The sequence below is a fragment of the Haliotis rubra genome, unplaced genomic scaffold (assembly GCF_003918875.1).
Source record: "Haliotis rubra isolate DU_JTF1 unplaced genomic scaffold, ASM391887v1 Scf103, whole genome shotgun sequence".
Lineage (NCBI taxonomy): Eukaryota > Metazoa > Mollusca > Gastropoda > Lepetellida > Haliotidae > Haliotis > Haliotis rubra.
In genome coordinates, this window is record NW_025764926.1 from 719,143 (window position 1) to 735,443 (window position 16,301).

Below are 16,301 nucleotides of genomic sequence, written 5' to 3' on the forward strand. Positions count from 1 at the left end.
AGTCTGCTTGTGCTGTTTCTGAATCTTGCAAGGGACAAAGAATTATGTCTGAAGTGCCATAAATGATTTTATCTTACCTCCATGTAAAATACTTGAATTTCATTGGTCAATGACGGTTTAACAAGTTTCTGTGTCACCCGTGACAACTGGAAAAAATATTACCCGCTGCCACGGTAACAGCCAAGCTCTCCGCCGAGAAGCTGAAGCGCTAACAATCGTATGACGTTATAATATGACGCATGCAGTGCCTGGAGTTCGAAAACCGTTTGATCAGCTGCTTTTGTGTTCACTTTGTACAGATTTATTTTACCGACTTTCATTACTTTATCAAAGCTATTTTATACATTGAGTGGTTTGCACACTCAGCCTAAACATAATTAACATTTTTTTATAACAGTTTTATGCTTGTCAGAATATGTTTCACTGATGTTAAACATTCAGTCGAGAGGCAGACGCCATTTTGTTTGCATGTCATATAGTCAGTAGCAATCTTTAACATAAACTATAATGATATTTTGTACATTTAACATGGTGGTAAGATAAATACGTTGTATGCTTCTCCCTCGGGCAATATGGTCTGATGTACACCGTCACCTCTTTGTAGCAGTGTCACCCGAGCCGGTAACAAAGAGGCGTACATCAGACTGTATTCATTGGTATTACCCTCGAGAGAAGCATACAACTTATAATGTGTAACTCATCCAGAGCAGATGGGAAATCAGTGTTAAGGTGTCGTGGTTCAGACATAAAAAAAATTAGTTGTATATGTAGTCAATTTAAATTGTTTTAATCAGTGTGAGAGAAGTCACAAGTGACATGCTGTCATGAGAGGTGACTCAGGATCAGGTGGAGGGTTCGTTGGTTGTTGTTTAATGCTGCACTCAGCAATATTCCAGCTATATGACCATGGGCTGTAAGTAATCGAGTCTGGACCAGACAATCCAGTGATCAATGTCATGAACAGGTGGCGGCATTCTGTGACATAGTTATGTACATGTCATTGTACCCTGATGACCAGGATCAGTGCTCATTGTGTCCATCACTGGTTTGTCTGGTCCAGACTGTTAGAAACCGTCGTCATATAGCTAAAATGATGATTTTTATATAAACAAATGAACAAACATTTTTTATAGAAAGAGTTGGTTAGTAAGGTTGAAAAAAAGAAAATACATTTGCAGAGAGGGTATTCTTTAAAGGCATCACATAATTATGTATTTCTGTTAGTGAGTTCTGAAAACATGATTGCCAGAATGAATTCCCAGCCAGTCTCCAAGACCTTGTTCAGTCTTTTATCCAGTATTTTAAGGAACCTAATAGTGCACATAATGTCTTGAACTAATCGCTTGTATGACAGTTTATAATAAAATGTTTAAACTGGAAAATGTCTGGTGAAGTTTTTTACCTGTTTGGAATGTTGACATTGAACGTTTTATTGGAGTGGGTAAAATGAGTGAAAAGTGTTCAGGTTTCAACTGTCTACAAGCCTATCAGTTCACTTGGAGGTATTGTAACAGTCTCAACTCGCAACCTAACTGATGCCTGCAGTCTCCCACGTTGGGGGCAGGGTTTGGAGTAATGTTTTCTTACCTTGCTTTGAGTCAGCAGTTTTATTATTGTAGACATGTTGACTTCTAAAGTAATCAAGAGTGGACATGCCCCTTCAGGATGGACAATTCAGACGTTATCCTGCTGCAACAGGGTGGTTAGGTAGCCCTGTGGCTGAAGCATTCCCTGGTCATGGCGTGGTTCGATTCCCCTCATGGGTACAAAATGTGAAGCCCATTTCTGGTGTCCCCAGCCGTGATATTGCTGGAATATTGCTAAAGGCAGTGTAAACCCATACTCACTTACTCGCTTCTTCTGCAACAAGAAATTCCTTAACTTCTTTTAAGTTTATTTTAGAAGTTGGTAGGTCCAATCAGAGACCATATAATAGATATATCTATTACTAGTATATGGTCTCTGGTCCAATACTGACAAATTTATTGATGATGACTTCAGAATAAAAGAAGATGCAAGATGTAAATTTGTCACTAATGACATTATGTACCTGCATCGGTATTAAGTGTAGAACGTGATCATCCAGGCATGCTCCATTGAAATTGCCTCTCTGGGACGGTGGGGTAGCCTAGCACAGGCCCTCGTGTCTTTGCGAGGATTAATGATTAAAAAAAATATTGTTTTTGAGATGACCCCCGACTCGAAATGCTTCACAGTACAATACATCTTGACAAGGCCGGACACTTCGGTGCACCCCACCCAACTGCTTTGCCGATCGCTACGCTACCATCGCATGCAATCGATTAAAACTTAATGTAAACATAATCATGGATGATTGGCCTATCGAGCACCACTCATGACACCTACCAGTTCTTTATTGTTATTTCTGCAAGTCGATTGAAACCCGATTTTGACCCTCAACTAAACTATCTTGACACAAAAATATATCCGCACAAAACGGGTGTGTGGTCGAAGCAAGCCGTCTGGTTGGTCAACGCTGCTAAATCTGCACATTCTTTATAAATTCTCGGGAATTTTTACTTCCATCGACTGCTTGACTTGGAAGAAATGTAATATTTTTTTTCCAGCAATGGCTTCTCAAAAGAAAGCATCATTTGTAAATGTCTCTTTAACAAACATCAACCAACCAGAGGGCTTTCTGCCATGCTGAGGAACACTGCATACTATAGATCTGACTCAAGTAGTCCCTGCCAAAACGTCTGGGTTTCGTTGTTCAAAACAACCTTAGCGCTAAGACTACCTAACCTCTATGTTAAGGTATGGGAGTTACGATCACCTTAGCGCTAAGATCGTTTTGTAACTGTAGGAGTATGTAATTATGTATAAAATGCAAGTGTATTTTAATTTGTATTTTAATCACTAAGTCTAGCCCTAGCTTAACCACTCAATCTAACCTGCTTCACTTTCACAATAGCACTGTCACCCTTGCGCTTACGTTGTCTATTGTCTCTATTGTCTTGCCCCACCCCCAGGCCCCTTAGTTTCAATAGCAGGGTGTTTTGTGGGTCAGCTATCATTTTCACTTCAGTCTGTCTGGTCACTGGTCATAGCTCACAACAGCTTATAACAGGTTAGTTTATATTTAGATTGTGTATTTTATGGTCTTCATGTTTAGTGTGTATGTATTATTTCTTAGCTTCCTTTAAAGCATGTATCATGTTATGTGTGGTAAATATAAACCAAATTAACTATTTGTAATATCAGTGTAGGAAAGATAGCCCGTCCCAACGTCCAAGACGGGTGAATTTTGTGGAGGACGGGTTAAAAAAAATATCTAGTCCGTCCTCATGTTGGGTCAATTTTAGCAAACCAATGACATAAATATAATGATTATAACCTTTTTGAATATTTACTGCCGAAGGTGTTTTATTTATATTTGGAGGACAGGCTAGATTTTGGCAGGACTGGTAAAAAAAATTTGACCTGCCAGTCCTGTGGACAGGCTAGATTTTCTACATCTTTCCTACACTGGTAATATGTAGCATAACTGGGTGTTAGCAATACTTTACATATGTAAGTATTTATTGCTGGTAATCCTAAATAACATTTCCCACGAGGATGTTACCTAACTTATAAATTATTGTGTAGGTAAACATAATGTGTACATCTACTTCTATAAACTAATGCACCTAACTTTGCATGTATGAATGAATGTATGTGTGATGAGATGAGTTATTGGAACAGATATTTTATGTACAGTAGAGTGATAATGTACAGATGTAGAACGTTACATCATATTGATTATGGATATGTTTATGTTCAGGTGTGGCAAACATATTTCCTGACGTTTGTGACGTCAAAGGGGCACAGTGCCATACACTCGGTGAGGGTTCCTTCTTATTATATTGTAAATAATTATGTTATGTTCTTGTATGATTCTACACGTGTATGTTGACATATAAACATTATATACATATATACACACATGTCTGCTCTGTGACCTGGTTAATCATTAATGATTGTATTGCTTATATATGATCGTAGTACTTACTGCTAAGCCTCACATGTGTTGGCCCATGAAGTATTGTGGCGTATTTTTATGCAATGTATTTATTTTCTTCAGTTATTATTGCCATTAAACTGGCATCTACAGAAACTACATTTATTTGCCTTTGTGGTATATACCAAACCACTCCGGTAACTCAACGGCGCCCTGGACTCTTTTTTTAACATTATACTGTCTCAGACTCAGATACTGTACGCACCAAGCTAACCATACCTGACGAACACATGGAAGCAAAACAGGGAATATGATGCGACATCAAGGCCAGCATCCTCGATAATATCCAGGGTATACGTTACGATCAATCTCCACTATACCCTGGATGCATCCACGGCTTGGCCCGATTATTTTATTACTTCCCTTGGCTGGCTTTTTATCCAATCAGGTGTCTACGCTGGGAAGTTGAGCGTACCAATCACAACTCACTTTCGCTTCTTAAATTATCTAACCGTTTAAACTTGGCAACACAATTGATGTAGAGGTACTCTGAAAGAGGTAGAAGGAGTTCTTTCATATTATTTTAAAATTTTCAGATCTGTCAATATGGCAGTATTATTTCCCCCAAAATCTGAGTGGCACTGCGAACAAACCTTCGCGACTGCGACCGCTATCTTTCTTGACACTGGCAAGCTCGGTTGTAACGGCGGCTTAGCGGATTGGCTACTGTGAGAATGCAGAGCCAGCCAAGGGAGGTAATAAAATTATCGGGCCGGAGGTAATAAAATTATTGGGCCAAGCCGTGAATGCATCGTAACGTATACCGTGGAGATTATCGAGGATGCAAGGCCAGGTGATTGTGTTACCTTGACAAGTTGTGTATGGTTCTGCCACTGTTGTGCTCTCATCCCAGGAACTTTCCAAGCTGTTAATGTAGCTATTTGGTGCCCATTCAATATATGCACCAACTGAATATGCTTATCTTATTGAGTGAGTGAGCTGATATTTTAAGTCACATCGTCCGTATTTCAGCCGCATCGTGACTCACAAGAAATGAATACATTATAGCAGGGATAATCGGTAAGACTTCCTCCCGTATCCCCCCTAAATTTTAACGATGAGGAAAAAAATCTTTGAGTGGCATTTTTAGAAGTTTAATATGTCTTTCAGTTTGTTCAGATACAATTAAAGAACATGTTAAAACTCAATCCTTATCAGATGAGAAATATATATTCAGGTGATATGATTTGACTAAAATGAAATTTAAAGGGGGATACGGGCGGAAGTCTTTCCGAAAATTCTCTGCAATACCCACGTGCACCCCTAACGAATAAGAACATGGACAATGAAAAATACTTAATGAAGTAACACTGAGGTAATGGCATAAAATTAAACTCACTTACTCAATCAAACCATCTTTGTTTACTGCTCATACTGAAAATAAAAGCACACACTAACATTGAAATGTTTGGAGATGCATCACAAAATATTATTTTTTTATTTAATTATTTTTCTCTTAGTATATGTTATACAGTACTGAGAGATTAATAATGGCTCTATTTCTTATTGTTGTCCTGTTTATTTTTATTCTTCTTATTATTTTTTTAATCCATGGCATAATTCAAGACGTTAGAAAACATGTCGATTTTAATTAAGTCTGATATGTATATAAACATAAATGAGAATCAAACTACTTTCTTCATGGGATACTTCAGTTGCATTGCGACGGGTCCACATAAGAGGAGTCGCTCACAACACATTCGCGTGGTACAAGCGTTGCACAGAGCCTAAAGCGTAACCGGAAGCACAGCGTTATCCTATAAATAGCCATAGCGGGAAAACCCAAAACATTTTCCAACTTTCGTTACTGATTTCGTCTTTACGAAAACCCAACACTTTGAAACTAGCTTTTCCCAAATCTATCAATTGACATATTTTTATTTTGAAGACATGGTAAGTGATTCATCATGCAGTCTTTGCCTCAAAGCTCTCTTTGGACTTCTGACTGTGGACATATTTGGAAATGATCTTAATTTATACAGTATCCTCTTATTTCATATACTTGTCTCGCGTTCCTTTCAAGTTTCAGCGAGATGGAAGTGTGGTGTCAAAGAGAACCATAACCAGCATGGTGATAAAATCAGATCTATAGATTGAAACATTTACAATAACATCTCTTTTAAAAACAAACAAACACCAAACAGGAAGTACTTTTGAAAACGTACTTGATACAAAACCGGGTCACAGTACTTAATCTGATGCTTTTAATTTTATGTAATATCGTCCCAAGTAATATTCTGATAGATGCATTAATGATTTAAAATACCAAAATAATGGTCGTTGAACCTTTCACTTTTGTGGCCAACCTATATTTGCAAAAATACTTTCCTGGTAAGGGACCGTTCATAATTTATGGCTAGGGGGGTGGTGGTGGGGGGTCATGATGATTTTAAGGGAGGGTCGCCCATTTTGTTCTGGGGAGGTAGGAGGGTCATCAATTTTGTAAATTTTATTCTAGTGGGGGTCAGCAATTTGGTAGATGAAAATATTTAAAAATTATGCTGTAAAAATATGGAAAGGGGGAGTGGGGGTCATTGACTTTGTACATGACATGCAGGGGGGTCACTTACTTTGTACATAAATTTTAGGGGGTCATTCACATTGTACATGCTTCTCATCATCACATCATCATCACCCCAAAGTATTGAGACTGAAACTAGTTTCGTCAGAAGGCATTATATTGATCAAGTGAAATACTGATTACATATTTTAAGAAAAATAAAGTATTTCTTCACTTAAGATTGAATAAGAGGTATTTTACATCAACTAAGATGTAACCCTTCCTGTTTTTGTTGTGTTTTCAATTATTGGTAATTATGACAATGATATATGCTGAGTATGTACACTGAGCATGTGGTGGCATTATGGAATCGGTCATAATGTCCGTGTTTACTGTTGTAGAGCTATGGTGGTGGTGCCTCAGGAGGTCCTCCAGGATCTAGACCATCTGGTACGTGGTGTTCAGCCTTTTCATTTTGACTCATGAAAATCCAGGTTAAAGTTGATCTTCAGTAACCCATGCTTGTCATAAATGGCGACTAACAGGATCAGGTGGTCAGGCTCGCTGACTTGGTTGACACATGTCATGATATCCCAATTGGGTAGATCAATGCTCATGCTGTTGATCACTGGATTGTCTGTGCTAGACTTGATTATTTAACCCAACTCAACCAACCTTTTCAGTTCACCTGGACTGTCAACTTATAGTATAATGGGGATGGTGGGATAGCCTAGTGGTTAAAACATTCGCTCGTCACGCCAAAGGCCCGTGTGCAATTCCCCACATGGGTACAATGTATGAAGACCATTTCAGATATTGCTGGAATATTGCTAAAAGCGGCGTAAAAATTAACTCACTCACTGTCGTATAATGTATATGTGTCTGAAAATTTTATGTTTATTATGTTTCTGTCATTTTGATCAACATAATGTTTTTCCTTTTCGCAAGAATATGTCAAAATTTAATTGGGAACAATTTTAGTCTTCTTTTTAGAAAGCTTGAGTTACAGAAAGTGGAATTTTGGCATGATATGTAGTGAGATAATGAGAGTTCTAAACCAAGGAAGTTAGTAACATCTTCAGCATATACAAAGTAGTTGATGTTGGTGAACAATGACACTGTTGCTCATGATGTGTTTAGTTACAGCATGCAAGTTATTGAATTTTATTAGTCAAGTCGTGTGTTCATTCCCAAGTTGAAGCTATATAGGTAATTATAGGCAAACCAGGAATCAGTTTATAGAACCAACAAACAACAAAGCAATGTGATATGACTAAAAAGTATATTCTAAAATCAGGCCAGACCAATTTTATTTCTTGTTTTACGGACCGGCAGTATTTTGTCAAAAATGAAAAATAGAAATTGATTCAAAAAATAAACTCCTAATGTTTTTATTGGCCAAAAATGCAAAAATGCCAAAAATGTAAACTTACAAGAAATGTTTTTAGATTCTTTTTTACCCCATATTCACAACTCAGTTCAAATCACAACAATGGTTTTACAGTGGCGGTACAAACTGAAAGGCAGAATAATGCAAATCGGGGATTAAAGCAATAAAGACTATCATGGTAATATCCATATCACTGCAGCAATGGCCTAGCCTGAATGTTGAGAGTAAAAATTATCTCCATACAATAACATTGCTTGGTCTTCTCGAAACATTATATGTAATGTGAGATATGAGGCAAGATTTAGCTCCCCTTATGTACCTAAGCTAAAGACTCCAGACAATTCCCCAACTCCTCGGGTCAGAATAGCTCATTCTCATTTTACTGCTCTGTAGTACCTTCCAGAATAGAGTGAGTAGGTTTTTACACTGCTTTTAGCAATATTCCAGCAACATCATGGCAGGGACACCAGAAATGGGCTTCACACATTGTACCCATGTGGGGAATCGAAGCCCGGCCTTTGGTGTGACGAGGGAACGCTTTAACCACCAGGCTACCCTACCGCCCCTGCAGAATACAACACACGAGTGCACATCATTGACTGTCCACATGTACAATGTTTTTCACTTGGAACATCGTCACACAGGGAATCATGCAGCCACTTAACATTCTAAAACAATTGTCATTACAGTATTCATTCATTCATTCATTCATTCATTCATTTATCCATCTAAAATCTCTCATCTCTAGCAATTTAAAAGGGTGCCATATCACACCTTGTCTGTTTGATAATGTAACCTTTTAAAAAGTCAACTGTTCCTATGAAGTGTAAATTTCAGGCTTTGCATTGTTTTCGGATCTGAAAAGCTCTGGGATACAGATAGGCCCCCATAACACTTTAAACGTGACTCAGGGTGCAGGAGTGCAGACTAGGAGTCAGCGGAGGGCAGCAGCATCCGCACCAAGAGTGAAGGAAAAGAAACCCAAGCGACCGCTGTCCAGTAAGTATATAGCAAGGGAACTTTGGGCCATGGAGAGTTGGGTTTTTGTTCAGAGACATTTCTTAAAGACAGAAACTTGTTTCCATTGAAAGGAAGAGCTGAAATGGTAAATACGAAATATTTTAAAATTAATTGGTGAATCCAACACCAAGTCACCATCAGTGGCAAATCAGACACCCAGTCACAATCAGTGGTGAATCAAACACTCAGTCACCATCAGTGGTGAATCCAACACTCAGTCGCCATCAGTGGTGAATCCAACACTCAGTGAATCAAACACTCAGTCACCATCAGTGGTGAATCCAACACTCAGTCACCATCAGTGGTGAATCAAACACCCAGTCACCATCAGTGATGAATCAAACACTCAGTCACCATCAGTGGTGAATCAAACACTCAGTCACCATCAGTGGTGAATCAAACACTCAGTCACCATCAGTGGTGAATCAAACACTCAGTCACCATCAGTGGTGAATCAAACACTCAGTCACCATCAGTGGTGAATCAAACACTCAGTCACCATCAGTGGTGAATCAGTCACACTGGTGAATCAACACTCAGTCACCATCAGTGGTGAATCAAACACTCAGTCACCATCAGTGGTGAATCCAACACTCAGTCACCATCAGTGGTGAATCAAACACTCAGTCACCATCAGTGGTGAATCAAACACTCAGTCACCATCAGTGGTGAATCAAACTCAGTCACCATCTCTCAGTCACCATCAGTGGTGAATCAAACACTCAGTGGTGAATCCAAACAAGTCACCATCAGTGGTGAATCAAACACTCAGTCACCATCAGTGGTGAATCAAACACCAGTCACATCTGGTGAATCAGTCACCATCAGTGGTGAATCCAACACCATCAGTCACCATCACCATCAGTGGTGAATCAACCCACACCACTGGTGAATCAGTCACCATCAGTGGTGAATCAAACACTCGGTCACCATCAGTGGTTAATCCAACACCCAGTCACCATCAGTGGTTCAAACATCCAACACCCAGTCACCATCAGTGGTGAATCAAACACTCAGTCACCATCAGTGGTGAATCAACACCCACACCATCAGTCACACATCACCATCAGTGGTGAATCAAACACTCAGTCACCATCAGTGGTGAATCAAACACCCAGTCACCATCAGTGGTGAATCAAACACTCAGTCACCATCAGTGGTGAATCAAACACCCAGTCAGCATCAGTGGTGAATCAAACACTCAGTCACCATCAGTGGTGAATCCAACCATCAGTGGTGAATCTCAGTCACCATCAGTGGTGAATCAAACACTCAGTCACCATCAGTGATGAATCAAACACTCAGTCATTATCAGTGGTGAATCAGACACTCAGTCACCATCAGTGATGAATCAAACACCCAGTCATTATCAGTGGTGAATCAGACACTCAGTCACCATCAGTGGTGAATCCAACACCCAGTCACCATCAGTGATGAATCAAACACTCAGTCACCATCAGTGGTGAATCAAACACTCAGTCACCATCAGTGGTGAATCAAACACTCAGTCACCATCAGTGGTGAAACAAACACTCAATCACCATCAGTGGTGAATCAAACACTCATCTATCAGTGGTAAAACAAGCAAACAGTTCAGAAATACAACTTTCGAAGTCAGTATTCATGCTAAAGTTTCACTTGTCTCTGGACCATCAGTATGTCCATCAATGTTTTTGCCTGTTCCTATGTCTGGCCATTCACATGTTGATCACAGTCAGAAAGTCACTTGGAGTTTGTTATAATCATGTTTAACTGTAATCCTTGCAGAGTCTGAAAATGAGCCCTCCCTGGACGAGATGGACAAAGTGTGTAAAGCCCTAAACAAGTACAAGGACACTGCCTGGAGGGATCTGGGCACCAAGCTGGGCCTGAGCAGTGGCGAACTAGACACCATTCACCATGACCATCATGCAGCAGGAGTCTACGAAGTGTCCTATCAGACCCTGTTGCTATGGAAACAACGACAGCCCACACCCCCACAGGTTAAGGTGTTGGCTCAAGCACTCTGTGATATTGGAAGAGGAGATCTCTCCGACAAACTGGCATAATGTAGATTAACATCAATCTTTGTTTTTAACAGATTCAGCACCATAACACCAAAGAAAGAATATTACAGAGAAAAGCAAAATTTATGAATGGCAACTTCTTTATTGTGAATAACATGACATTTCGGAGTGTATACTTGCTCCCTCATCAGGTGAATGGTAGGGAGTATCAGGGTATATATACCTACATTAGGCACTACACTTAATGTTTTATGTCTTGGGAGGTGGGGGTATATATATACCTACATGAGGCACTACACTTAATGTTTTATGTCTTGGGAGGTGGGGGTATATATACCTACATTAATGTTTTATTAGGCAGGTGGGGGGTATATATATACCTACATGAGGCACTACACTTAATGTTTTATGTCTTGGGAGGTGGGGGTATATATATACCTACATGAGGCACTACACTTAATGTTTTATGTCTTGGGAGGTGGGGGTATATATACCTACATGAGGCACTACACTTAATGTTTTATGTCTTGGGAGGTGGGGGTATATATATACCTACATGAGGCACTACACTTAATGTTTTATGTCTTGGGAGGTGGGGTATATATGTTTTACCTACATTAGGCACTACACTTAATGTTTTATGTCTTGGGAGGTGGGGGTATATATATACATACACTACATTAATGTTTTATGTCACCTACATGAGGCACTACTTAATGTTATATGTCTTGGGAGGTGGGGGTGGGGGTATATATACCTACATGAGGCACTACACTTAATGTTTTATGTCTTGGGAGGTGGGGGTATATATACCTACATGAGGCACTACACTTAATGTTTTATGTCTTGGGAGGTGGGGGTATATATACCTACATGAGGCACTACACTTAATGTTTTATGTCTTGGGAGGTGGGGGGTATATATACCTACATGAGGCACTACACTTAATGTTTTATGTCTTGGGAGGTGGGGGTATATATATATACCTACATGAGGCACTACACTAATGTTTTATGTCTTGGGAGGTGGGGGTATATATACATACATACATGAGGCACTACACTTAATGTTTTATGTCTTGGGAGGTGGGGGTATATATATATATTAGGGCACTACATTAGGCACTACACTTAATGTTTTATGTCTTGGGAGGTGGGGGTATATATACCTACATTAGGCACTACACTTAATGTTTTATGTCTTGGGAGGTGGGGGTATATATATACCTACATGAGGCACTACACTTAATGTTTTATGTCTTGGGAGGTGGGGGTATATATATATACCTACATTAGGCACTACACTTAATGTTTTATGTCTTGGGAGGTGGGGTATATATATATACCTACATTAGGCACTACACTTAATGTTTTATGTCTTGGGAGGTGGGGGTATATATATATACATACATGAGGCACTACACTTAATGTTTTATGTCTTGGGAGGTGGGGGTATATATATATACATACATGAGGCACTACACTTAATGTTTTATGTCTTGGGAGGTGGGGGTATATATATACCTACATTAGGCACTACACTTAATGTTTTATGTCTTGGGAGGTGGGGGTATATATATACATACATGAGGCACTACACTTAATGTTTTATGTCTTGGGAGGTGGGGGTATATATACCTACATTAGGCACTACACTTAATGTTTTATGTCTTGGGAGGTGGGGTATATATATACCTACATTAGGCACTACACTTAATGTTTTATGTCTTGGGAGGTGGGGGTATATATACCTACATTAGGCACTACACTTAATGTTATATGTCTTGGGAGGTGGGGGGTATATATACCTACATTAGGCACTACACTTAATGTTTTATGTCTTGGGAGGTGGGGGTATATATATACATACCTACATAAGGCACTACACTTAATGTTTTATGTCTTGGGAGGTGGGGTATATATATATACCTACATTAGGCACTACACTTAATGTTTTATGTCTTGGGAGGTGGGGGTAGTATATATATATACCTACATTAGGCACTACACTTAATGTTTTATGTCTTGGGAGGTGGGGGCATATATATATACCTACATTAGGCACTACACTTAATGTTTTATGTCTTGGGAGGTGGGGGTATATATATATACCTACATTAGGCACTACACTTAATGTTTTATGTCTTGGGAGGTGGGGGTATATATATAGGCACTACACTACATGGGGGTATATAGGCACTACACTTAATGTTTTATGTCTTGGGAGGTGGGGTATATATATACATACATGAGGCACTACACTTAATGTTTTATGTCTTGGGAGGTGGGGGTATATATATATACATACATGAGGCACTACACTTAATGTTTTATGTCTTGGGAGGTGGGGGTATATATATATACATACATGAGGCACTACACTTAATGTTTTATGTCTTGGGAGGTGGGGGTATATATATACATACATGAGGCACTACACTTAATGTTTTATGTCTTGGGAGGTGGGGGTATATATACCTACATTAGGCACTACACTTAATGTTTTATGTCTTGGGAGGTGGGGGTATATATATACATACATTAGGAACTACACTTAATGTTTTATGTCTTGGGAGGTGGGGGTATATGTATACATGCATTGAGGTACTACACTTAATGTTTTATGTCTTGGGAGGTGGGGGTATATATATACATACATTGAGGTACTGCAAAGAAAACATCTTTAACAATGTTGAGGAAATCTAATGCAATGCAAACATGAGTGATTGTGAGTTTAGTTTTACGCCACACTCAGCAATATTCCAGCTAGTTGGCGGCAGTCTGTAAATAATCAAGTCTGGACCAGACAATCCAGTGATCAACAGCATGAGCATCTATCTTCGCTAGATACACTTTTACAACATAGTAATGGAATACAAACACAAGGATTTCAGTGATACACTCAAACAGCACAGTAATTGATGTGATGGGGTATAGTCTTGTGTTGATAGGTCACAGCGTTTCCCCGATGTACAGTTGTCCACAGTTACACAGAATCTGGTAGATGCATCCTCTTGGGTTGGGGCTTGCAGTGCTGGATCCTCTGCTTTTGGCTCTCAGTAGATTCTTGAGGGTCTTGCAACTAGAAAATGTGACGTCACTCCCCAGGCTTTATTCTTCAAGAGGTGGGTGATCTTGTAGCTGATAGGTCCAATGTAAGGAATTGTCACTCTGATAGGGGATGGTGCAGGCTAGGAGCTGGCCTCTGTGGTGTTGAGGGTCTTGTTGACAGTTTTAGTGCCCAGGCCAACAGGGTATCCATTGAGAGATGTGAATGTGTCCTGTAGATGTTGTAGTTCATGGCTGAGGGCGTCTGGGTGGCAGATAGACTTTGCACATCTCGTGAGGGTGGCTACAATTGCTTGTTTGATCTGGGGGTGATGACAGGAGTTGTAGTGGATGTACTGGTCGGTGTGTGTCGGCCTGGTTTAGATGGAAGTTTTGGGGCGTCCAGGGAAACATCTAGGAAGGGGAGTTGGTGGTCTGTTTCCATGGTGAACTTGAATTCTAGGATGTTGGTCATTGAGATGTTGTAATAGGTGGCCGGGGTGATGGTCGAGGTGGTGAAGGTGTCGTCAACTTTGCGGTACCAGCAGAAAGGTTGGAATGGAGCAGTTGAGAGGGCTGCTTCTTTAAAGGATACTCCCTACCATTCACCTGATGAAAGAGCAAGCATATTATGTCAAGACATTCTAGTACTAAACGAAAAATGACTCATGACTGCAATTTCCACTAAATGAGTAATGTTTAGACTATATACCCCTTAGGTAGCCACAGGTGGCCCAGTTGTCTAGGTGCAACAATTCAGTGTCCAAGGTTGCATCACAAAGTCGTACCAAAAATTAATGAGAACGGGTTCAAGACTGAATGCCTTCTTATCATCCTCTGCCACAAAGTGGAACAGGGGATGTAGATATGAGCTCTGTTCATCCACCTTTCCATCCATCCAATTTCAATTGGGACAGGTTTTCTTGAAAACCACCATTTATACAAGGAAGGCAGACTGCCTACATCATTAAGGAACAAACATGTTGATCAGTTCTACAACCCAGTGTTAAGGTTACTATTTTGGAGAGTTATAGCTCTTGTCATATCTTTTAGGACATGGTGCACTGTACAGTGGAACACTATGGATTCAAGGATGACATTTTGTATACATCATTAAGAGATAAATTGTTGTGGCCCTTGTTTGGTCTTTTGAACATGGTGAAGAGTACTGTCTATTTCCTACAAACCATTACATTTATTTCAGTAAGCAAACAAGGATGGTGGTGATAAAGATGAATATGTCTTTCTGTTATTCTAGTTTGTCAGCACTATGTCCCTCCCCATCCCCCTTTGTCCTGAAAGTTTATTAAATGACCATTGAAACTCATTGAAAATGGGCGAAAATGAACTGTGCACCCCCCTTTCTCAAACAGCTGTATCCACCCCTGGCCATGATTGTGGTAATCTAAAGTATGCTTTCCTCCCCTCGTCACTGTTGGCCACCGACTCGGGTCAGGTCAGTGATCCCAATACATTCTCTTAAAGAAAAGTAGGGGAACCTGAACTTTCAATTTGGATAAGAAATAAAAGCGTTAACAAACTTTTCAAAGACAGACATCTTATGAATGCACCACCATTTGTCTTTATCAACACCCCTAAACACAATGCATGGGATGCACTTGCACAACGCAGTAGCCCCATACACATGCATGGGTTGTCATTCTTGATTTTAATGGTTTTCAAGAAGGTTGATAAATCACCGTAGACCATTAATTTTGACAATCATTTTGGACCACACAGTCTTTAGTGTTTGTTTCTAGCTGGTTTTTTGGTGTGTGAAAATGAAAATCGTACACATGCAAATTTCACGTCATACACCAATCATCTTTCAAGAGCGATTACTGTACAAACAACTATGGTCATAAGGAAGTGCCAGTGGTGATGCACTCTCAAAACGTTCATTATTATTATATCAATATTGATTGACTCCGATATATCTCAATATTTTCAATCGTAAATTAAAAGTGAAGTTCCCCTACTTTTTTGTCAAAGAGTATAATATATTGCATAGTACCCACTTTCCACTCTACAATGTTTTCCCCTTGTTTAAGTCGCTTATGCTTATAGATGGTCTGTTTGGGGAATTTTTTTGCTTAATCAGAATATTTAGGTGAAACAATTTTGTACAGTGGTTATCCCCCCCTGGTTATAAAACACACACATCAATCAGCTTGTCCACTATATTTCTGTCCAATCCATTATCTATTTCTGGAGCAGAACTCCAGAATTGTTGATTTTTTAGGAACTTGTTATACAAATCAGTCCGGTGGCAAATTGATGCCTTTTGGTGATTTTGGGTATTTAGAATTACCTTGCA

At 39.5% G+C, this 16,301-nt stretch overlaps 1 protein-coding gene and 2 long non-coding RNA genes across 3 annotated transcripts; all 3 read left to right on the forward strand.

The window, feature by feature from the left end:
• The first annotated feature begins 2,555 nt into the window (after nt 1–2,555).
• LOC124272708 lies at nt 2,556–4,117 on the forward strand. Its single transcript, XR_006897408.1, has 2 exons — nt 2,556–3,091; nt 3,785–4,117. It is a non-coding gene; the product is annotated as an uncharacterized LOC124272708 (long non-coding RNA).
• Nucleotides 4,118–5,800: 1,683 nt separating this feature from the next.
• LOC124272046 (receptor-interacting serine/threonine-protein kinase 1-like) lies at nt 5,801–11,167 on the forward strand. Its single transcript, XM_046707189.1, has 4 exons — nt 5,801–5,914; nt 6,923–6,971; nt 8,749–8,910; nt 10,699–11,167. The coding sequence occupies exons 1-4, from the start codon at nt 5,912–5,914 to the stop codon at nt 10,977–10,979; spliced, it is 495 nt and encodes a 164-aa protein (XP_046563145.1). The 5' UTR covers nt 5,801–5,911; the 3' UTR covers nt 10,980–11,167.
• A 237-nt stretch (nt 11,168–11,404) lies between these two features.
• Nucleotides 11,405–15,143, forward strand: LOC124272058. Its single transcript, XR_006897232.1, has 2 exons — nt 11,405–11,589; nt 13,513–15,143. It is a non-coding gene; the product is annotated as an uncharacterized LOC124272058 (long non-coding RNA).
• Nucleotides 15,144–16,301: the final 1,158 nt, after the last annotated feature.